This window comes from Rhinatrema bivittatum, chromosome 2 (assembly GCF_901001135.1).
Source record: "Rhinatrema bivittatum chromosome 2, aRhiBiv1.1, whole genome shotgun sequence".
Classification (NCBI taxonomy): domain Eukaryota; kingdom Metazoa; phylum Chordata; class Amphibia; order Gymnophiona; family Rhinatrematidae; genus Rhinatrema; species Rhinatrema bivittatum.
The window spans coordinates 49392930-49416841 of NC_042616.1; the positions used below are offsets into that span (position 1 = coordinate 49392930).

Below are 23912 nucleotides of genomic sequence, written 5' to 3' on the forward strand. Positions count from 1 at the left end.
GGCAAGAACATATGGTATTCAAATAATGGTTAGATTTCCATGCAAATGTATTATGTATAAAGATAGTAAAAGATATGTTTATTACGATCCAGAGCATTTGGAAAAATGTTTGGAGGAATGCAAGAAACAAAAGGAGGGTAGTACTTCATAATGTTATCCTAGGTAATTGGTTAATATATAGAGAGATACACTCCGCAATCTGCAATTTATGTTGTATTAATTATAGTATTTCTTTTGCTCAATTAGGCTCCCCAATATTGTTTTGTAACAGGAATACCGGGGGACATAGAGTTTCTTTTCTCCTTTCTTTTTGTTGAATTATTGAATAATATTATGCGAAGTAACCCTGGTCCTTAAAAATGTTCAATTGGGATGTTGAATATATGTAACGATTTGAATTTTGTTTGCATGTTCGTAAAAAATTCATAAATAAAGAATTAAAAAAAAAAATGAAAATGCAGACCTACTGTCAGTAATCTGTAAACAATCATTACAATCAGCTATGGTAGCTGAAGAGTGGAGGGTGGCCAATGTAAGGCCAGTTTTTAAAAATGGTTCCAGGGAAGATCTGGGAAACTACAGACCACTGACTGGTGAGCCTGGCTCCAGTGTCAAGAAAAATGGTTGAAACTATTCTAAAGAACAAAATTACTGAACATTTACATAGACATATGGCCCAATTTTAAATGGCTGGCGCACGTAAAAAATGGGGGTTACGCATGTGGCTGGGCCATGCGCGCACCGCTCACATTTTAAAAGGGGCCCGGCTGCGCACGTAACCTTCGTCACACGCACAAGAGCCGGGCCTCAGCAGAGGGGCGGGGAGGGGTGGGGCTGGAGGCACCGGTACAGCAGCCATTTGCCGCTGTACCGGGGAAGTGCACGCTGGCAAGTTGCTTCTGCTCTGGAGGAGCAGCAACTTAAAAAACAAAAAAAAAAACCCCGAAGGTAGGTACCATTTAGGGGGTGGGGAGGAGAGGGGAAGGGGAAGAGAGGTTAGGGTAGGTGGGAGGGAACAGGGGAAGGCCACGATGCGTCGCCAGGCAAAACTTGCAAATTTCTACTCCCCCTTGCGCGCACCACCCCGGATTTTATAATGTTATAAAATCGTGCATCCATGTGCGCACGTCGGGTAGCACACGCACATGGATATGCGCGCGTATGTTTTAAAAATCTACCCCATAGTTTAATAGGACGAAGTCAACATAGGTTTAGCCAAGGGAAGTCTTGCTTCACCAATTTGCTATATATTTTTGAAGGCATAAATAAACATGTGGATAAAGGTGAATCAGTTGCTGTAGTGTATCTGGATTTTCAGAAAGCATTTGACAAAGTCCCTCATGAGAGACTCTTGAAAATCATGATATAGGAGGCAATGTTCTATTGTAGACTGAGAACTGGTTAACAAAGAGAAAACAGAGAGAAGGGCTAAATGGTCAATTTTCTGAATGGAGAAAGGTGAATAGTGCAATGCCCCAGGGATCTGTACTAGGACCGCTGCTTTTTAATATATTCATAAATGTCCTAGAGATGGGAACAAAGAGTGAGGTAATCAAATTTGCTGATTATACAAAATTATTCAAAGTTGTTAAATCACAAGAGGATTCTGAGAAATTGCAAGAGGACCCTTGCAAGGCTGGGAGACTGGGTATCCAAATAGCAGATAACATTTAATATGGACAAGTTCAAAGTGATGCATATAGGAAAGAGCAACCCAAATTATATGTACACAATGCAAGGTTCCACATTGGGAGTCAGCATCCAGGAAAAAGATCTAAGCATCATCATGAATACTATGTTGAAATCCTCTGTTCAGTGTGTGGCAGTGGTGAAGAAAGCAAAGAGAATACTAGGCATTATTAGAAAAGGAATGAAGAATAAAACAGAGACTATCATAATGCCTCTGTATTGCTCCATGGTGTGACCACACCTTGAGTATTGCATGCAGTTCTGGTCACCACAGTTCAAAAAAGATACAGCTAAAATTAGAAAAGATACAGAGAAGATCAACCAAAATGATAAAGGGGATGGAATGATTCCCCTATGAAGAAAGGCTATAGAGGTTATGACTCTTCAGTTTGGAGAAGAAGTTTATAAAATAATGAGTGGAGTGGAACAGGTAAACGTGAATTGGTTGTTTAACCTTTCAAAAAGTACAAAGACTAGAGGCATTCAATGAAGTTACAAGGTGATACATTTGAGACAAATAGGAGAAAATGTGTTTTTATTCAACCCATAATTAAACTCCGGAATTCGTGGATTGGGCTGAAAGATATTAGGGTAGCTGGGTTTAAAAAAGGGTTAGACAAGGTCCTGAAAGAAAAGTCCTAAACCATTATTAATGTGAACTTGGGGAAATCCACTGCCTATCACTGAGATAACAGCATGGAATCAATTGACATTTTTGGATCCTTCCAGGTAATTGTGTCCTGGATTGGCCACTGTTGGAAACAGGATTCTGGACTTGAAGGACCTTTGAGCCAACCCAGTATGGAAAATCTTATGTTCTTATGTGTTGCACCGGAAGGTGGACCCTTGGGCCGAGGTGGGGTTGACGCTACCCGCAGAGCAAGCCCTACGGGTCCCCATCGTCAGTAGGTAGAGCTGGCTGATTGACGGAGGCCGGCTGGAGCTTCACCAATACCAGCCCTCGTTCCCCGCAGGTTGAACTCTTGGGTACCGGGGCCGGCTGGTCTTAGGTGGGCCTCCGTCCAAGGTCTTCCGGAGAGCGATGTGTGAATCATCCAGGGGCCAGCAACAGTGACTATGATTGGAGAACAAGTCCAGACGAGGCTGAGTCCAGGAAACTCGGGCGCCAAGGAACTCGGAATAAATAGGGGGTGCCTGAGAGAGAACAGGCCAGAGCCTGAAAGGCCAAGTCCAGAGTAGATTCAGCAGAGGCTTGGTAGAGCAGACTGGGATCATGGCAGGCAGCAAGCAAGGAGACATGGCAGATAGGTACGGGTCAGAACCAAAGTCAAGCGGAGGATGGTCAGGCAAGACAAAGGTCAAATCCAGGAATCAAGCAAGAACGTAGTCAGACAAAGCAGGGGTCAAGCCAGGTATCAAATAGAAAAGTAGTCAGACGAAGCAGGGGTCAAGCCAGGTATCAATCAGATGCGTAGTCAGACGAAGCAGGGGTCAAGCCAGTTATCAATCAGAAGTGTAGTCAGACAAAGCAGGGGTCAAGCCAGGTATCAATTTATTTATTTATTTATTTATAACTTTTATATACCGAGGTTCAATTAACAGGATTAATTATCACTTCGGTTTACATTACAACCAACAAAAATATAACAGAGACAAAGTCTTGTTTTACAATGAACAGGGTAGAAATAACCTGGATAAACAATGAACCGGGTAGAAATAATCTGGAAAAAACATATTCTGGAAAAACATAAAGTGGGTGAAGCAAGTATAGAAAATTGGGTCTGTATAACTTGGGCGAAAAACAGGGAAAGTGAGTAGAGGAGGACTATGAAGGCTTAAAGTTGTATAGTGTACTCATGATACGGATAAGAGCCATGGCTGAGGTGAGTAGTTATGGAAAGGCTTGTTCGAACAACAGAGTCTTAAGTCTCTTCTTAAAGGTGACTGGACATTGTTCTAGCCTCAGTTCAGGAGGGAGCAGGTTCCATTGCTTGGGGCCCGAGGCAGATATAGCTCTCTTACTGAAGGAGGTCTTGATGGTGGGTGTTTGAAGAGTTCCTCTCTGGGCAAGTCTAATTGGACGGACCGAGGTGTGGAGTTGTAAAGGTATTGTAAGATCCAGAGGAGTAATGTTGTGTATGGCTTTGTGAGTGACTGTTAATAGTTTATGAAGGATTCTAAACTTAATTGGTAGCCAATGTAGATTCTTTAAAATTGGAGTTATATGGTCCCTCTTGTTGGATTTTGTGAGGATCCTGGCCGTAGCGTTCTGTAGTAGCTGGAGAGGTTTGAGTGAGATATCAGGCAGGCCGTGAAGGAGTGAATTGCAGTAGTCAATTTTGGAAAATATATCAGTCAGAAGCGTAGTCAGAAGAAGCAGGGGTCAAGCCAGGTATCAATCAGATGCGTAGTCAGACGAAGCAGGGGTCAAGCCAGCTATCAGTCAGAAGCGTAGACAAACAAGGAAGACACAGAACTCAGGAGCAGGAACAGGTACCAGGAACAAAGCAGGATCAGAATCAGGAACACAGATGAAGCAGGAACAAACTGGGAACCAGGAATGCAGGAACAAGCAACTAAGCACATGACAAACGTGGAGACCTGTTGCCAAGGCAAGGAAACACTGGCTCGGCCCGGCCTTATATACCGGGACCCAGTGACGTCATCATCCGAGGCCGAGGGGTGGTTTCCCGCAGCGGCCCCTTTAAAGGAAGCCTGGTTGCGCGTGCGCGCGCCTAAGGTGAGGCGTGGCGTGAGATGGTGGTGTCTCCCCGCGGACCATGTGGGGAGGCCCGCCGCGGAGCTGGAACATCCGCGGAGGAGATGGGAGCAACGGGCGCAGCCCGAGCACGGAGGTGGCTGCCTACAGCCACAAGGGAGCGTGAACCAGGTTCTGGAGCAGGCAAATGGGGGTAAGTGGGCCCGGCTTCGGGCCTGCCGCAGCCGGCACACGCAACATTCTGTTTATATCATAAAAACGTATAAGAACATAAGATATGCCATACTGGGTCAGACCAAGGTTCCATCAAGCCCAGGATCCTGTTTCCAACAGTGGCTAATCCAATGGATCTAATCTAATGGATTTTTCCTCTAGGAACTTATCCATATCTTTTTTAAACCCAGTCTAGCTGAAATGCTGTACAATCAGAAAAAAACATTCTTGGGTTGGACTGTGAAGTACTATAAGAAAATTATTATTTACCTGCTAATTTTCGTTCCTGTAGTACCATGGATCAGTCCAGACAGTGGGTTATGTCCCCAATCCAGCAGATGGAGTCAGCACAAGCTTTGAGGGGGCGTATCCATATATACTACTACCCCCTCTGCAGGAGTTCAGTATCGAGTATATCAAAGCCCGAGTAGAAACCCCCGAAGGATCAAGTTTGTGGAAACAGATAATGAAAACAATTGTAACCGCAACAAGTAACTGCAAACATCCTACCAACTTGTAGGGAGCTGTGAAAAACAGCGAAAAGAAACAACTGTGAAGACACAGAACACTGCGAGCAAGAAGCAGCGCAGAGCTGAGCAGGATCAAGAACCCAAACGCGGTGGGCGTCTGGACTGATCCATGGTACTACAGGAACGAAAATTAGCAGGTAAATAATAATTTTCTTTTCCCTGTACGTACCTGGATCAGTCCAGACAGTGGGATGTACCCAAGCTTCCCTAAATCGGGTGGGGTCCTGCGAGGCCTGCTCGGAGAACCTGCTCGCCAAAGTGTCCAGAGACCGAAGAGGCGAGGTGCAGACGATAGTGCCTCGAGAACGTGTGTAACGATTTCCAGGTGGCTGCCCTACAAATTTCCTGCGAGGATACCGAGCGAACCTCCGCCCAGGAAGCCGCCTGAGAACGTGTAGAATGCGCTACGATTCCGGGTGGGGGAGTCCGACCCGCCCCAATGTAAGAAGCAGCAATGCCGGCCTTCAGCCATCTGGCAATGGTAGTCTTCGAGGCCTGAGACCCCTTCTTAGGACCGGCCCAGAGTACAAAGAGATGGTCAGAGGTTCGGAACTCATTTGTAGCCTCCAGATAGAGGCGCAGAGTGCGCTTGACATTCAAGAGACGGAGAGACTTCGGCTCTGAGGAAGAGAAGGACAGCAACTCCACCGTCTGGTTCACATGGAATGCAGAAACCACCTTCGGAAGGAAGGAGGGAACGGTGCGAAGCGAAACTCCAGAGTCGGAGAAACGGAGATAGGGCTCTCTACACAACAGAGCCTGCATCTCCGAGATGCGTCGAGCGGAACAGATGGTCACAAGAAATACAGTCTTGAGAGTGAGATCCTTTATCGTTGCGCTGCGCAGCGGCTCGAACGGTGGTCCCGACAGGGAGCAAAGCACAAGGTTAAGACTCCAGGAGGGACAAGGGTCCCGTAACGGAGGACGCATATGCTTGACACCCTTGAGAAAACGAGCAATGTCAGGATGCTGTAGAAGAGAGCCCCCATCGCTCAACAGCGAACCAAGGGCGGCCACCTGAACCCGTAGTGAATTATAGGTGAGCCCTTTTTCCACCCCCGCCTGTAGAAACTGAAGGATCTGAGGTACAGAAGCCTTAGCGGGTCTCGTGGCCTGGCTGGTACACCACAGCTCGAACACCTTCCAGACTCGAACATAGGCCGATGTCTTTCGTGCCCGCAATAGCGTGGATACTACCGCCTCCAGGTAGCCCCGACGCCGGAGGCGGCGCCTCTCAAAAGCCAGGCTGCAAGACAGAAGAATTCTGCCTGCTCGAAAAATACCGGGCCCTGATGTAGGAGCTGGGGGAGGTGCCCCAGCCTGATTGGCCTGTCGATTACCAGCTGTAGCAGGTCCGCAAACCAGGGTCGCCTGGGCCATTCTGGGGTGACGAAAACCACGGTCCCCTGATGGCTTTCTATTCTGCGGAGCATCCTGCCCACCAGGGGCCATGGTGGAAAAGAAAGATATGGCGGCCACGGGAGGACCAGGGCATCCACTCCCTCCGCGCTCTCTCCGGCGACTGAAGAAGCGTGGAGCCTTGGCGTTGAGAGCGGACGCCATCAGATCCAAGTGGGGGGCCCCCCACCGATGGACGAGAAGTTGCATTGCTTTGTCGGAGAGAGACCACTCTCCGGGTCCAGCAGTTGACGACTGAGGAAGTCCGCCTGGACGTTGTCCACACCGGCGACGTGCGAGGCCGCTAGCCGGACGAGATGACGCTCCGCCCATTGCATCAGCAGCGCCGCCTCGAGCGCGACCTGCGGGCTGCGAGTGCCTCCTTGTCGGTTGATGTAGACCACGGTGGTAGCGTTGTCCGATAGGATTCTGACTTCTCGGTTCCGAAGAAGCGGGAGGAAATGTCGCAGAGCTAGCCGGACCGCTCTGGTTTCCAGACGGTTGATTGACCACTTCGCCTCCACCGTGGACCACGTCCCCTGCGTGGCGCTTCGATCGCAGACTGCACCCCAGCCTGCTAGACTGGCATAGGTGGTCACCACCACCCAATTTGGCAGATCGAGGGACATGCCACGGGCCAGGTTCGGCGGATCCAACCACCAGCCCAGACTGTCCCTGGCATTCTGTGGGAGCGGGAGAATCATCTGATAGTCCTGCAATACTGGTTTCCAACGGGAGAAGAGCGCCCACTGTAAGGTCCTGAGGTGCGCGAAAGCCCAAGGTACAAGGTCGATGGTGGACCCCATCACTCCCAGGAGTTGCAGGTAGTCCCAGGAGGTGGGCTCTGGTAACGCAGAGAACCATCGTGTGTGATCCCGCAAGGATTGAGCTTTGTCCTGGCGCAGAAAAACTTTGCCCAGTAGGGTGTCGAAAGTTGCCCCCAAAAAAAACCCAAGCGTTGCGAGGGCATGAGGGAGCTCTTGGAGAAGTTCACTACCCATCCCAGGGAATGTAGAAACCGTACTACTCGAGTCACCGCTGAGCGTCCATGATCGAATGACTTCGCCCGGAGGAGCCAATCGTCCAGATAAGGATGAACCAGGATGCCCTCCTTCCGGAGAGCTGCCGCCACAACTACCATGATCTTGGTGAAGGTGTGCAGCGCCGGCGCCAATCCAAACGCGAGAGCCGTGAACTGAAAATGCTGGTCCAGAATTTTGAAACGAAGGAAACTGTGGTGGTCCGGGCGGATGGGAATGTGCAGGTAGGCCTCCGTTAAGTCCAGGGAGGCGAGGAACTCCCCCCGATGCACCGCCGCAATCACTGACCGGAGCGTTTCCATGCGGAACCGAACGACTCGAAGGGATTTGTTGACTTCCTTGAGGACTAGGATAGGCCGGAAGGAACCGTCCTTCTTTGGTACGACGAAATAGATGGAATAGTGGCCCGAGCCCACCTCTCCGAAGGGCACGGGCGCAGTAGCGCCTATCTCCCGGAGTCTGTCCAGAGTCAGCTGCACCGCTCCTCTCTTGAGGTCCGAGCCACAGGGGGAAAAGATGAACCTTCCCTGCGGGGGGCGGACAAATTCCAATGCGTAGCCGTGTTTTATGGTATCCAGGACCCACTGGTCCGAGGTGATCCGTGCCCACTCCGCTTAGAAATACGTTAGTCGGTCCCCAATCCTGGGGACAGGGGAGTGGGCGAGACTGGCATCATTGTGAAGACTTGGTATAGGGGTTCCCGGTTCCGGGAGTAGTGCGTGCGGGCCGATGCCCGCGGAAGGCGCGCAACCAGGGCTGAGACCTGGGGGCGGATGGCCGGGAGCCCGTCTGTCTGTAGCCCCTGTAGCGCCGTTGCGCTCTGGCTCTGGTCCGAGAAGAAGAAAACGCTCTGGATGGTCGAAACCTATCCTCCGGCAGCCGATGAACAGCGTTCTCCCCCAGGGACTTGATGATCTGGTCCAAATCCTCCCCGAAGAGGAACTTGCCCCTGAAGGGAAGAGAGCCCAGACTGGACTTAGAGGACGTATCAGACGCCCAATTGCGTAGCCACAGTAGTCGTCGTGCTGCCACTACCGAAACCATGGATCTTGTGAGGACCCGAAAAAGGTCGTACGAGGCGTCCGCCCCATACGCCACTGCGGCTTCTAGCCGATCTGCCTGGGCAGCCTCATCGGACGGCAGGTTCTGAGACGTGAGGAGTTGTTGCACCCAAAGGAGACTAGCCCGCTGGGCAAGCGAACTGCACATCACCGCCCGCATACCCAGAGCGGAGACCTCGAAAACCCGCTTAAGGAAAACTTCCAACTTACGATCCTGTGTGTCCCGCAACGCCGCACCTCCCGTCACTGGGATAGTCGTCCTCTTCGTGACCGCCGACACTGCGGAGTCCACCTTTGGGACCTTGATGAGGTCCAGAAAATCTTCGGGGAGCGGGTACAGCTTTTCCATAGCCCGGCTGCTTTTCGGGTAGGAAGGCGGGAGGCCCCCACTCCCGGAGGGTCGGGGGGGGGCCGGCGTCGAGGGCGACATCCGAGGGATCTTAGGAGGGGGGGGGGTCCCACAGGTGCTTCCAGCCCCTGCAGATAAGCGGTATGCATGAGCAGGATAAACTCCGGAGAGAACCCCGGCCTGCTCGGGTGCGCTTCGGGGGCGGCGTGGTTCCTGCTCCCTGGCTCTGGGTGCTTGGTTCCTGCACCAAAATCGGGGGAACACCCCCGCTGGTAGAGTCCTCCAGGGATCCGTTCTCCCTCGTGGCCTCCAGGGATCCGTTCCCCCTCGTGGCCTGCGCCTCAGGGCGCTCAGAATGTAAAATGGCCGCCGTTCCCGCCAAAAATGGCGGAGTGGCCGGCCCGCACCGCCCGGGCAAAAAAGAGAAATCAGTCAGGGACTGTGAGGTACCTTCCCCCCCGGGAAGGCATCGTGCACAGATGCCCTCCCGGGAAATCCGGGACCCCGGGTCTCCGCAGGCCGCACAGCGGGACGGCCGCGGCATCGGGATCGCTGCAGGAGAAAAGAAAAAGCCACGGGGGGGGCCACGCGCACAAAGGCGCCGCTGCGGGGGGGCCCGGTCGGCCCGCACTGCCCGCTGTCTGAAAATAGAGGAGGGTGCCGCGGGGGGGCCTTCCTGGCCACACGACCCGCCCCAGACATCTTTCCCTAAATGGCTCAGCAGCCCATGAGGAGCTGTAAAATGGCCGCGGGTGAGGGAGTAAAGAGCGAAGAGGCCGGCTCCACCGGCTTTCGCGGGCACCGGGGGCTGAGCTGTAAAGGAAAAAACTACAAAGGAAAAACAAACTTACCCCTGGCTGCAACGAGAAATAAACAGCAAGGCCGCAGAGAAGAGACAAGGAAGATAAGCCACTCCCCAGAAGTTGAAAGAACTCTGCCTTTTTTTTTTTTTTTTTTAAACTTAATACAAACTTGATCCACAGAAAAAGACAACAACAAGCCATAATCAAGCAAGAAAGTGAAGGAAAAGGAGGGGAAGCCTGATTCCCTACTCGCATCTGCTGGAGTCAGAAGATACTGAACTCCTGCAGAGGGGGTAGTAGTATATATGGATACGCCCCCTCAAAGCTTGTGCTGACTCCATCTGCTGGATTGGGGACATAACCCACTGTCTGGACTGATCCAGGTACGTACAGGGAAATGATGGTTAGAAAATATAAATAAACCTCTCTTGAGTGAGTCAAGTATGCATTTGGCAAACAATCCTGCTGGCTAAATCCTTAATCTCCTTCCTGTATTAGCTTCAAAACAAATCAAAATACCAGCAGCAACTCATGGGGTTCTCATTAGACTGAAAAACAAATGGAAATAAATCTGTCATTATGTCCTACTGTAGAATAATAATGAAATGAGCTTTTTATGATTTTATTGGTGGAGGGCTGCAAGAAAAATGAATGTGAACCGCCAACAATGATCCTTCCAACTATTGACAAACATGCTTTGATCAAAAAGGTACTTTTTTGCTTTTCAGCTTAAATGGACTTAACAATGTCTCTATAAGCTATGAAGATGGGACATCTCTGTACATGCTCCTGGAGAGTAGATGCAGAGTTAACGTTAAATATCTAAAATACTACTATCTTTAATTCTAGGGAAAAGGTTTCTGCTGTTATTATAGGTAAACACATGCAACATCATTCCACATTCATTGCTTCTTTCCACTGTCTGAAGGATGGACAAAAATGTCCCATGTTTTTTTATGATAGCCCCTTATTTATAACATGCTCTTGCTCCCTTTCCAACTCTCTCATTGGGCTACAACACAAGTCCCAAATGTGGGGAGTTATCTTAAAAGAAAAGTAGCATGGAATCTCTTTAGTTCTTCTGCAGTGCTTCAGAGAAATCCAGTAGCCATCTTCCAGTCTATGTGTGCCATGTGTCATTGACTGCAAACCCATCTCTTTTATGTAGGCCCTAAACTGTATCCTCCAAAAAACTTTAAAAGTCCCATCACCCTCTTACAAAGACAAATCTCAAAATTATTTCTGCTCTGTGGCACGGTTCTCTGGTCAAAGAAACCTGCTATAAAAATTGAGATTTTAATACGATGAGGTCCTCTGCCATACAGATTTTCTAGTTGCCCTACTGTCATTAAGGCTGGCAGTTCGTTATCAAAATATCCTAGGGGCTGGCAGACACATTGCCAAAGGTGTGGCGATGTGTACATGTAGGCCCCCACCTCATGTGCTGTCTGGTAACTTGTGCTGTGACCCCGTTAAATCTTCCTGGAACTATAAGGCTAAATCGGGTGGACAATGATTTCACCCAACCCGCATAAGTAATCCCTAGTTTGGACTGATACTTGGTGGGATCAAGTTTGCATATTATAATATGTGAGGATTTTTAGCCAGTCCTCGAAGCAAGTGATACAGCTCTGCAAGGCTTCTTAGCCAATCAGGAATGAGTTTCCTCTGAGGAGGATGCCTGGGTACTCGCCTCAGAGGGAAGGGACAGAGAGAGCTACAGAGAGCCTCTAAGAGAGCTGTGGAGGGGATGGACGTAGAGTGCAGCTGCTCCCCAAGCCGTTGGGAGAAAGATGAAAGTTCAAAAGGCTGAAGATAGAGACTGCAGCAAGTCTTCTGAAATCCCATCATCTGTGGATTCCCATTGTCCAAGAGACGGGAGTTGGTGTGAAGCATAACTCTAGAGGATGCAGCCATGGAGTGGAAGGCGTGCCCTCCTGAAGGAAAAACAGGGTCGAGCAACCAGGACTGAAACCAGACGCTGGGACCCAGTTTCGAGAGTTCATCCTACACACGTGGAGAACCATGAGTTATGGGTTTCCCACAGAAAGCTAAGGTGCCGGTGTATTATGAAGTAAAGGTATCAACATAAACTGCAAGATGAAGAAAACTAGGATTCTGAGTGGCGAAAGGAGGAAAAGAAACCTAAACTGCACCATCTAGAGATCTCTAATTTTATTTTTGCAATTTTTTTCAGAATTGCATCTATTCCATTTTTTCCTTGGGACTACAACATTTTCAGATACACCGCATCAAGAACTCAATTTGTAAGCTTTAAACAGATTCTATTATTACAGGAGTTGAATAGTGAAGTGGTGTATAAATGTGAAGTACATTTCTACTCTGATAATGTTTAACACATTCACCCCTAGATGCATCAAACTGCAATATTCTTTCACAGAAGTGGTCCCACTGTCGTGGGCGGATGTCGCCGAGATAGTGGGGCCCCCTCCCCCGAAAAAATATTGTGGCTCTAAGGCAAGCTATTTTGTCTTCCAGCCAAACACCGTGGGCTATAAGAACACGCCCAGCGGCCCTTTAGTGCGATGGCAAACCCAACCTCACAAGGCCACCATCGCCTTAAAGGGCTGGCAGCCCAAAAAGAAAAAATTGTGGCAAAAAGGGGAGGTTGAGTGGGGGTCAGTGCTGATCCCCCATCTCAACCCGGGGTCTCCACTTGAGGCGGCCCCAACTCCCCCAAATTGTAAAAAAAAAAAGTTAAAATGTTGCAGCGAGGCAAGGATCTCAGCCCCCACCCTCCACCCCAAATCATCAATAAAACATTGTGTCCCAGCCACCCTTTCCACACCCTCCTCACACACACACCCCCCCAAGTCAAAAATAGGGTCCTAACCCCCTTCCCATACCCCCACCTTCCCAAAAAGCCCAAAACATAAATTATGGTACCGGCCTCCACCCCACCCCCAATCCCCCCTCATGGCACCCTCCCCCCCCCCTTGCACTTCCTGAACCTTCAAATTAAGTAGCAGATCCCTTGACAGGGCCGGGGCACCACCTAGCACCCTGCCCGGTCAGCACCATTTTCCAAAGTGACGCCGACCTGAGTTTGCCCCAGCTACGTATCAAGGGCAAGGTCAGGTTGGCACCATTTTGGAAAATGGCACTGATTGGGGGGGGGGGGGGGTTGCTAGGGGGCACCCTGGCCCCGACAAGGGATCTACTACTTAATTTGAAGGTTCAGGAAGGGCAGGAAGGGGTCGGGGGATGAGGGAGGGTGCCATGAGGTGGGGTCAGGGGGTGGGGTGGGAGCCAGGATCCTAATTTTTTTTTGTTTTGTTTTTGGGGGGTGGGAAGGGCAGCCGGGACCCTGTGTTTTATTGACTTGGATGTGGGGGGCTGGGATCATCACCATGCGGCAACATTTTAACTGGTTTTACAATTTGGGGAGTTGGGTCTGCCTCAAGGTGGCGACCTCTGTTGAGATGGGGATGAGCACTCAGTGCTCAACCTCCCTGTTCGCCCACTATTTTTTTTTTTTGCCACCTCTTTAAACATCAGACAGGAGCCTCGAGACCCGCTTTAGGGTCCCAAGCTTCCTGCCTCACATTTACTGCTTTTCCAAGAAGTGTAGGTATTTTATCACGGCTGACCACTTTCTCAGGCAGCTGCGATAAAATATTTGCATAGGATTACCTATGCATGACATTCTTTGCATGCATTTGCATTATTCATGCTTGCAAATTGCATCCAAAGAAGGTCATTGTAATAGGGGAGGGAACCTGGGCGGGAAGATACAAAATATCGCATATATCGTGCGATATACACGATAAAACGCATGTTAGAGCACTAAAGAGGCTTGATGCATCTCCCTGTCAGTTAGTAAAGTTGGGTTTAATTATATTTGCTATTGGTATTCATTTTCTTCAACTGAGGGAGAAGACAATGCTCTGAGCACACCTCATAGAAATCTGGGTCTGTGTAGTTATTCTAAGTTCTTAACCAATGGCAAGAAATTGTGTGGTGTGTACAAAAAAAAAAAACTTTTCATACTGGACCAGCTGGCTTTGAAGCTGTATTTGGTTTCCCCCCCAATCTGCATAGCATACAGTGATATAAGTGTGATATTACAACTATTTTTGCCTATAGTGATCCCCTCTCATCAACTGGCCTACTAACCTGGAGTGGGGTTCGCATACAGTTAGGCAAGAAAACATAACAGTGTGCCATCGGCAGCTCCACCCAGTCTCACACTAAGGGGCTACGAAGGGATGTTTTATGTAAAATAGCATCTGAAGCATCTGACAAAGAACCACGGTGACGCTACACATTGGAAGCTCTCCTTATCAGACAGTGCAAGACCACACGTGCTTCAGGCATGGCAAATAAGTCCAGAGGGACCCCCCCCCCATTGCTGGCTGGTCCCTGGGCGGTGACGCTGTTCCTGTGAGGGTAAACGTTTACAGGATGAATAGAAATTTTGAACTCACCTGAGCAGGTTGCCGTACTGGGACACAATCCATAAACTGGGCTAGAGGCTCTGCCGTCTGGTCTTCAAATGCAAAGCATGCAATGCAGTGAAGAACCCGCTGAAGTAAAGAAAGAGAAAGGTAATGAATCAGAGGCAAAAGCCGCTCAGAGGCACTCGGATGACAGTTTTTCCCTCTCTGTCTGGGTGCCACAAAGAGTAGTGAGGGTTTAGGATCTAAGCAATGAGTTGCAAGTCAAGAGCATTCCTGAAACACAAATCTTGCTCTGGCCTTCGCTCTGCATAAGACAATGGAGTTTTAGTCAATCAGAGAACACGTTTCTCTCAAAATCAATTTCTATGTGTGCTTTCACAGAAAATCTGTATTTTGGTTGGCAGTAGAAATTCAGTGGTCAGGGTATGGAGACCCCCCCCTGTTTTGGTTTCCTTAGCCATCGCTCACTGTCTGACCTTCAGCAAGTTGGATGAGCTCCCGGAGCTCAAACTTGGGGGTGGCCGCTCATATCAATGTACTTTGATAGGAGCGACTTAGAAATAATTCAAATAAATAAATAAAATACTCAGAAAGAATCAGTGGGAACTGCAACAAAACAGAAAGCAACCAAAGCACAATACCTGAACCCCCCTACAAACACAACAGTGTCATCTGACGGACTTACTAATACATGTATTGCAGTCTTGGCAATATACTAGGCTTTAACTTGTGGCTGTTGCATATCTTGACAAAGTGATCAATGAAACATATTCTGAATACATGCAATTTCGTATGTATGCCCATATTCCCAAAGTTCTACAATTGAAATCCATGGTCCCGTATGTTAAGCTGTACTGACTGTGGTAAAGCAGCAGCTGGCCACTGGTGATCCTTGACTAGCTGCAGGAGATCCCTGGTCTGAATCAGTTCTTTGAAGATTCAAGTTCTTTGCTAAATGTTCTGATTAGACATATTACAGGAGATCTGGGGTCTGCTTCATGAACCCTTAGCTTCGTCAGGAGATTCTGGGCCTACCAATGAGCTTTTGGCTTGCCTCGGGAGATTCTGGCTGAGCCAAAGTAGCTCTCAGTTCAGATGCAAAATTGGTCTTGAGTTCTCAGCTATTTCATCTTTGCCTGCCTCTCCCCCACTTCTTACCTCTACCCTTTCCCTAGCCTCCGCCACTCTCTCCTTCTTTCCTGAAGTCACAGTGGAGGAAACTGCTTGTCTTTTCTCTTCCTCCAAACTCACTAATTGCTCCTCTGACCCTGATCCCCACCCGATTCCTCAGCTCCATCTCCACTGCAGTCATCCCTTCTATCTGTCACATCCTCAATCCATCACTCTCCACTGCTACTGTTCCTGCTGCCTTCAAACATGCTGTGATCATACCACTCCTAAAAAACCCTCACTGGAACCTACCTGTCCCACCAACTATCGCCCCATCTCCCTTCTCCCTTTCACCTCCAAACTACTTGAACGTGCTGTTCACCTCTGCTGTCTTGACTTTCTTACATCTCAAGCCGTTCTTGATCCACTCCAGTTTGGTTTTCACCCTCTACATTCAACTGAAACAGCCCTTGCCAAAGTTTCCAGTGACCTGTTTATGGCTAAAGCCAAAGGTCTTTACTCTGTCCTTATCCTCCTTGACCTGTCTGCTGCTTTTGACACTGATGATCACCACCTACTCCTTGTTACTCTGTCCTCACTTGGATTTTGGGACTCTGTCCTGTCTTGGTTATCTTCTTACCTCTCCCATTGCACTTTTAGTATTTCCTCTGGCAATTCCACCTCTGCTGCCATTCCACTATCAACTGGTGTGCCACAAGGCTCTTTCCTGGTCCCTCTTCTCTTCTCACTATTTACTAATTCCCTTGTTGCTCTGATTTCCTCTCATGACTTTCAATACCATTTTTATGCTGATGCCTCCTAGATCTACCTTTGTATAAATCCAGTCCTGGATCTTGGCCTACTTGTCTGACATTGCTACCTGGATGTCCCACCGCCCCCTTAAACTCAACATGGCCAAGATGGAGCTCCTTATTTTTCCCCCCAAGCCCACCTCCCCTCTTCCTCCTTTCTCTGTTTCTGTGGATAACATGTTTGTCATCCCGGTCCCATTAGCCCATAACCTTGGAGTCCTCTTCAACTCCTCTCTCTCCTTCTCTATGCATATCCAAAACACCGCTAAAACATGTCATTTCTTTCTTTATTACATTGCCAAAATTGGGCCTTTCCTTTCTGAACACACTACCAGAACTCTTATCCATTCTCTCATCTCCTCCCGCTTAGACTATTGCAACCTGCTCCTCACAGGTCTGTTGGCAGGCCATCTCTCTCCACTGCAATCTGTCCTAAATTCAGCTGCACAACTTATCTTTTGCCAACTTTGCTATGCTCATGTAACCCCTCTTCTGAAGTCACTGCATTGGCTCCCTATCTGTTCCCGCATATAGTTCAAGCTCTTCTTTCTCACCTGCAAATGCCTTCGCTCTACAGCACCTCACTACCTCTCTTCACTTATCTCTCTCTACACCCCTCCTTGTGCACTCCACTCGTCGGATAAGTCACGCCTATCTGTGCCCTTCTCCTCTACTGCCAATTCCAGACTCCGTGCTTTCCATCTGGCTGTGGCATGTGCTTGGAATAGTCTTCCTGAACTGGTGCATCATTCTCCCTCTCATACCATGTTTAAATTCCATCAAAAGACCCAGCACTTTGAAACAGCTTTTAAATCTTATGCCCGATTGTCTGCTTTTAGTCTTGTTAACTAACTTTCTTTTCTTTTTAACCATTGTCTTGCTTTATGAAATACCCCAAGCCTCTTGTCCTGTATGTTTGTCTTATTAGATTATAAGCTCTGTTGAACAGGGATTGTCTTTTTGTATGTTGGTACAACGCTGAGTATGTGGTCTAGCGCTATAGAAATGTTAAGTAGTAGTAGTAGTAGTAGATGCTGAGGATTCCAGAGTCAGCTTCAGGATTATCAGTCACCATAGAAAATCCACTGCTAGAGAAGAATCCGAGACCCACAGGAGGAAGGGCTGTAGATTGGCCACAAGAGATTCCTGGGTTGACCACCCTTTGAAGATTCTTGAGAGATCCACAGAAGGTTTTCAAGTGGCCATTACAGGCCACAGACACCACATATTGTTACAATAGGCACTGTGGCTATAAGAATTATGAGAAGCTTTTAAGACTAAACATTTCATTTCTCCCCATTTGCATACCTATTTACAATTGGTTACATCTGTGCTAAATATTGCATCTTGTGCCCTGCATTAGGAACTTAGTAAATACCATGGTAAAAATAACATACTTTGCTACACAGACATTCTTTTCCCCCGAAACATATTATTAGAACATCAACTGTGACAAGACTGAGGAGAATACCCTGACTTTCATAATAGAGTGTCTGCATCATAAGTATCTATGTAATTGGATATAATTCTTTATAGAAGATATATGTCACTGGATGCTGCACATTGTAGGATGCCTATGAAATAGAGCAATCACATGATAGGGTACAGAGTTTGAGCTATAAAATGCCTGAATTATAGAATACTCATGTAATAGTCTATAGACATTCCACATTATAGGATACCTGCGTTATCGCTGGGTATCTGCTAATAGGATAAATACCTATGTAATACAACTCACAAGCAACTAGGTATCCATTTTATGGGATGCCTGCATGAAAGCATGTCCAGATTATCTGATGCCCATGTAATAAATTACTTATGATACAGGATGCCAATATCCTGAAAACAGAGAGATCGCACCTGCAAACTCTGTAACAAAAAGGCAAAGCCCTCAAATATATGGAAAAAAATATTTTCAAAGCACTGAAAAACTCTTAGGGCGTGGATGTACAAAAGGTTTTGGTACATAAAACTGGAATTTAAACACGTTAAGTAGCATATACGCTCGCAAGTAGTATTCTATAGAAACCTGAAGTACATGTGTTCTAGCAGTGTCGCATGTAAGGTGAAAGGAATTTACACTTTCGGATAATAGAAGGACTAGGGGGCATTCCATGAAGTTAGCAAGTAGCACATTTAACTCTAATCAGAGAAAATTCTTTTTCACTCAATGCATAATTAAGCTCTGGAATTTGTTGCTAGAGGATGTGGTTAGTGCAGGTAGTGTTGGGTTCAAAAAAGGTTTGGATAAGTTCTTGGAGGAGAAGTCCATTCACTGCTATTAATCAAGTTTACTTAAGGAATAGCCACTGCTATTTATTGCATCAGTAGCATGGGATCTTCTTAGTGTTTGGGTAATTGCCAGGTTCTTGTGGCCTGGATTGACCACTCTTGAAAACAGGATGCTGGGCTTGATGGACCCTTGGTCTGACCCAGCATGGCAATTTCTTATGAATTAAAAAAAGAGGAGATTTAAGGGCGGTCTGGGGCACGGTTCACAAGTTCTCGCACAAGCTGCTATTTTTTAAGCGGGATTCCCGCATACACTTCCAAACTGACCCGTGCACTTTTACTCCCGCTAACTGACTCATGGAAGTGAATTTGCACTCGTCTTATGTCAGCAGTTCATGGGTGGGGACGAGATCCGGGGTTAAGTGTTGTGGGGAGAGGTCAGGGTGAAGTGCCGGAGGGTCTGAGTGAATTGGTGGAGGTATGGGTGAACTGGTGGAGGTATCGTCAATCCGGTGATTGCAAGCGTGCGCACTTGGAGATATTATCATAAGCAGAGCACGCATGTGCTTTCTACGATACCTACGCCCACATGTGGCTGAGGGCTATCATACACACTTTACAATTATTATGCACCTAATTTGTATGGGTCGTCCTTGATTAAAACAGGCAGGAAACATGTACACGGGCTTGACATACATGCATGTTCTTTTACGGCCGAGATAAGTGGTACTTTATAATTATCATCATCGTCATTGTTTACTTGTTTCGTGCCTTTCCAGCCAGAGAGTTCCAGTCAGGTTACAGATAATGCAATAGGTAACAATTTTAGAGACCATCAGTATAGAAGTTATTGTGGCTGCATGACTAGAATATAAATCTGTTCGAAATCATCAGCAGGAAGTTGCTATGGTTACATGACTAGAATATAAACTCCCGAGGAACGATCGGAGGAGAGCAATTCCTACATGGGATTTGCAGGAGAAATATTTGATAGGTATTGATGGATACCATCTGTTGAATAATATTGTCCCATTTCTGATAAATCTTATTTATGGCACATAAGTCTAGGAAATGGGGGAGCTATTAACAGCTTGGGATCTGAGTCCTAAGTTACTGGGAAGAGTATACAAAGGTTGGCTCCTGATGCACAGTTTATAAAATACTGCTCTTAACTCTTCACGGGCTGACTTACATGTGTATGCGCTGACTTGCAAAGACTGCTGAAAATTACTCTTACAATGAACGTTTTTTGACAATATCATACACGTCAGCTTACAGTCATATTTAAATCCTTACAATACAATCATCTCACACTACAGTCCATTTTTTAAAAAATATTTTATGTAAACCAGGGTCCAGAATAAATCTTCCAAATAAATCAAACATGTCTCCATTCCTTCGAAAAAGCAAACACACCACAAAAAAAGTTCAACAACTTTCAAAGCAAACCGTATGGGAAAAACCTTCCACTTGTGATATCAGGCACCAGAAGTCTTTTGAGATGATCAGCTTTCTGTTGCCTTTCCCCTGTATGTCTATAATCAGAGTTTCAAGCACAAGCACCGCTCATGAATAAAAAAAAAACCTCATTGATTCCTTAAAGCACATCCTGATGCAGACTGCATTTCACATCAGGCTGCATCAGGAGAAAAAAATTCTGCGCAAAGAATACAACAAAGTTTAAAAAAAAAAAAAAAAGACAAAAGCAATCACTGCATTTGTCCTCTTTGTCTTCTTTTTAAATTTTTTTGTATCGCTGTTTTGACACTTAAAGGGGGAGGGTGGGGTTCCCCATGAGATTTGTATGTTGGTAACATTTTTTTATTGGATTTATTTGCAAAATTAACTGTGAGCACTGCTTGCATAAAATATCTTTTTAGTGGTTTAAATGTGGCAGGATATATCATAAGGCTTTGCCAGGTATAAATAAATCTTGCCAAAAATCTTGCCAAAAATGTTCCATGCTATGAGTTTTTCCGAGCTTTTTAAATAGTTTTTCATGTTTGAGCGTTTTGCTTTTTTCCTCGCAGCGCACATTCTAAGGCACCCATATTAAGTGCCATCCATGGAATAATATGCCCGGATTACTTGGACATCTGCATTATTGGCCCTCCAGATTTTTGGAGACTTTCATAACCGCAGGACAATTTAACCGGCTCTCCCTTACCCCATTTCTCTTGTGCGGACACTGGTCTGCTTGAAAATTGTGTTTGTGGCAATTCGTTTGTTTCATGGAAAAGGTGATCCTCACATCATTCCCGCTATACACAACCTGAAGATCAGAAAAACAAGCTTTCATTAAAAAGACTGGAAGTGGTGGAGGTAGCGAACGTCTATATTAAAGTGATAAAAGTCTTTGAGGGCAATAATGAAAGCATTTTACCCACAGAATTCAGGACTTTGATTCTTTCGCAACTCACCCATGGCTAAAAGTACACCTTGTTCCTCAAAGCACATACGTTTTTACCCACTGACGGCAGAGGTGAGCCTGGATTCAGGGAGGGGTCAGGCCAGTGAACAACGCACATAAATTTGTGTCATCATAACTATGCATATTCGTTCTGATGGGAGAATTGCATGCAGAGAAAGCAGAGGCAATTTCTGTGTGCAAGTGTCCCAGGGACAATAATCAAAGCAAAACCTTGGGCAGACTTTTGCTTTAATTATTGATGCAAACCCTGCAGGTAAAAGTACCAGAAAATTTAACACTAATGCTGGCAGCTTTGATTATTGCACACTATCGTGCCGATTCAGTAAAAACACAGGAGAGCGGGCGAGTGCCCGCTCTCCCAGCGCACACACAGGCAACTCTCCTGTGCGTGCAATTTAGTATTTTAATTTATTAAAATTAGGCCCAGCAGTAAAAGAGGCGCTAGGGACACTACTGTGTCCCTAGCGCCTCTTTTTTGACGGAAGCGGCGGCTGTCAGCGGGTTTGACAGCCGACGCTCAATTTTGCCGGCGTCGGTTCTCGAGCCCGCTGACAGCCACGGGTTCGGAAACCGGACGCCGGCAAAATTGAGCATCCGGTTTTCGACCCGCCAGCCGCAGGTCCATTTAAAATTTTTTTTTTTTAATTTTTTACTTTTTTAAACTTTCGGGACCTCCGACTTGATATCGCCATGATATTAAGTCAGAGGGTGCACAGAAAAGCAGTTTTTACTGCTTTTCTGTGCACCCTGTATGTGCTTCTGCCGTATTTTTGTGAAACGGGGAAAAGACAGGTGTATATATCCCATAATGCTTTGCATTGGATGCTAAATGCAATAAACAATGATATCCTGATGAATATGAAACCACCACACCATCTTAGCTATGCTGAAATAGCCTTCTCTTTGATTTACCTTTAACTCAGCTTCTTTCAGCCTCACTCACATGCTTCACCTCCTTCTCCCTTTCCTCCGTCCTTTCTTTCTCTGTCCTATCTTTTCCCTATCTCTTTCCCTCCCTTTTTATATGTCAACCTATTTCATTCTCACATTCCTTTCCTGCCTTTCTCCTCCTCCCCCACATTATTTTGCTCTTTCACGTTATGTTTCCTTTTCTTTGTAGACGTTCTTTACAGTAGGAATACTGTGGAATGCCTTATGTGTCAACTGTGTTGATTCCATGCCATTTTTCCATTGGGCATGAGCACGCAGTAACTAAGGCAAATAACTTTCCTGTCCACGGAAATGTATACATGTAATGGAGAAGTTTTGTGTGCAATTTGGAAAACATTGATGGACAGAGGCATATCGGGTGGCAGCATGGAGAGGTCTCTAAGTACTGCATTGGCAGCAGATATGGCTTAAATGAAGATACACAGGCTGCAGCAGAGAGGCATCATCAGCAAAGGCCACAGCAGCAGATTGGTATTGGCAATATGCCCTGAGAAACACAGCCATGAGTGGAGCAGCAGAGCTCCCTATGCAGCGAGCATCAGATCAGATAAGTGCACCACAACTGCGGTGAGAGTTGTGCTAGTGCAAGCTTTGAGAGATAGGCACTGAGGCATTAAGTCAAGCTGGCACACAGTGATGGCCATCAAGAGTCATGTGTCGGTACCAGAGGGAACTGTGAGGGCTAACGACAGCCGCAATACTGCCATGGGCAGGGCTGCAAGATGCTGCATCGGGCCATGAGGGCACTGGTTCCAAGATCTCTGCTCCACAGGGGAGTGGGGAGAATGTCAGAGTGATCAGTTCATCACTGACACATATTCTTCTAGAACCCGGTCACAGATGCAGCACCACACACACACACACCCCCACAGCAGCTCTTCATCCCCAAGGGATGTTTTGGCAGCAGAGAGTGGCTCGTCTTCAGCTGCAATGGGAGGGAGAAGTGGTCATACACCCCCAAAAGCCAAACCTGGTTGAAAGAGTAGGACTGCTGGGGGCTCAGGTGGGAGAGGTTGAGAGTGAGGCTGCTGGGGACTTGGGAGGGAGAGGGGGGTTTAGAGAGTGAGGCTACTGGAGACTTAGGGGGTATAGAGGCACTTGAGAATGAGACTTCTGGGGATTCAGGAGGAGAGGGGTTTAAGACTCTAAATACCCACTACAAACACCCCCTCGCCATGAAAGACTGCTGGGGCTCGATGAATGAGCTATAGCTGCTGCTTCTTCTGTAAGGAACCACTGGTATCCTTACCAGAAGGAATGTACTCACAAGCATGGAGACGTTCAAAGAGAGTGTTAGTGAAAAGAGGTTTGAGTTTTATTGCCCCATATGACAGCCACAGATGGTGTGTTCTAGGTGTTCATCATCCTCAAACACCATCAATCCTCATGGATTTCAGTTTGGATTTCCTGAAGTCAGAAGCACTCAGTCTCCTGTTTTTTTTATTTTTTCTAATTTATCCTTTAAGAATTGTATATTTTCCTTTTTTTGGTAGTCAGCTGTTCAACCTGACCTATGTGTAGCTGATTTACTCTTTTAATCCATTGTTTTGGAGACTTCCATTTGTGAGACTCTTGTGTGACCGGTGCACAGGGCACTGGGGCATCATCTCTGCGTATGGTTAAATCAAGAGTGGAGGGGATTCAGACGGTGCGCTGTAACTCCTCTAGAGTTTGGACCTGTCCGTGACCTGATGCAGCAAAGTTTCAAGCTTCAGTTGGTTTTTCTGCCGGTAACCATCTCCTTATTTGGAGAAAAGGAAGGGTTTGGTTTTTTTTTCCAACCTTCCTGTCTTTTGTTCATTTTCCCTCATTTGCAGACAAAACTTATTGTTTGTTCCACCTGAATTTGAATGACCTTGGTACCGGGGATTCGGTTTCCATTATATCGGGAAGAGGCGTCGTTTACATAAGAAGAACCTGAGGAGCAGAAGTTTTTTCATCTAAGAAGTGGAGTCCTGGCCCTGGCAGAGGGAAAGAGCTGATGGTAATAAGAACAGTGTTTGCTGCTGACTCAGGCGTGTTACACGTGAGAGGACACAGTGCCCATCTGGTACTTCATGAGGAGAGAAAAAGTTAACAAGAAGACTTCGGGGAAAAGTATGGGAACTGGGATTTATTCTGATAAGGTATTTGGAACTTTATTCTCACCACTCAGTGACAAAAAAAAAAATGGGAATTGAAAGGCGGGTTGA

At 47.0% G+C, this 23912-nt stretch overlaps 1 protein-coding gene across 1 annotated transcript in view; it reads right to left on the reverse strand.

Annotated features, from left to right (window-relative positions):
• Positions 1-23912, reverse strand: part of LOC115083916 (retinoic acid receptor responder protein 2-like) — a 49136-nt gene that overhangs the window by 15954 nt on the left and 9270 nt on the right. The window contains exons 2-3 of the mRNA XM_029588012.1: positions 20506-20610; positions 14212-14310 (exon numbers count right to left, since the gene is read on the reverse strand). Of these exons, the coding sequence (XP_029443872.1) occupies positions 14212-14310; positions 20506-20610 (204 nt within the window). The remainder of the gene's footprint in view (positions 1-14211; positions 14311-20505; positions 20611-23912) is intronic.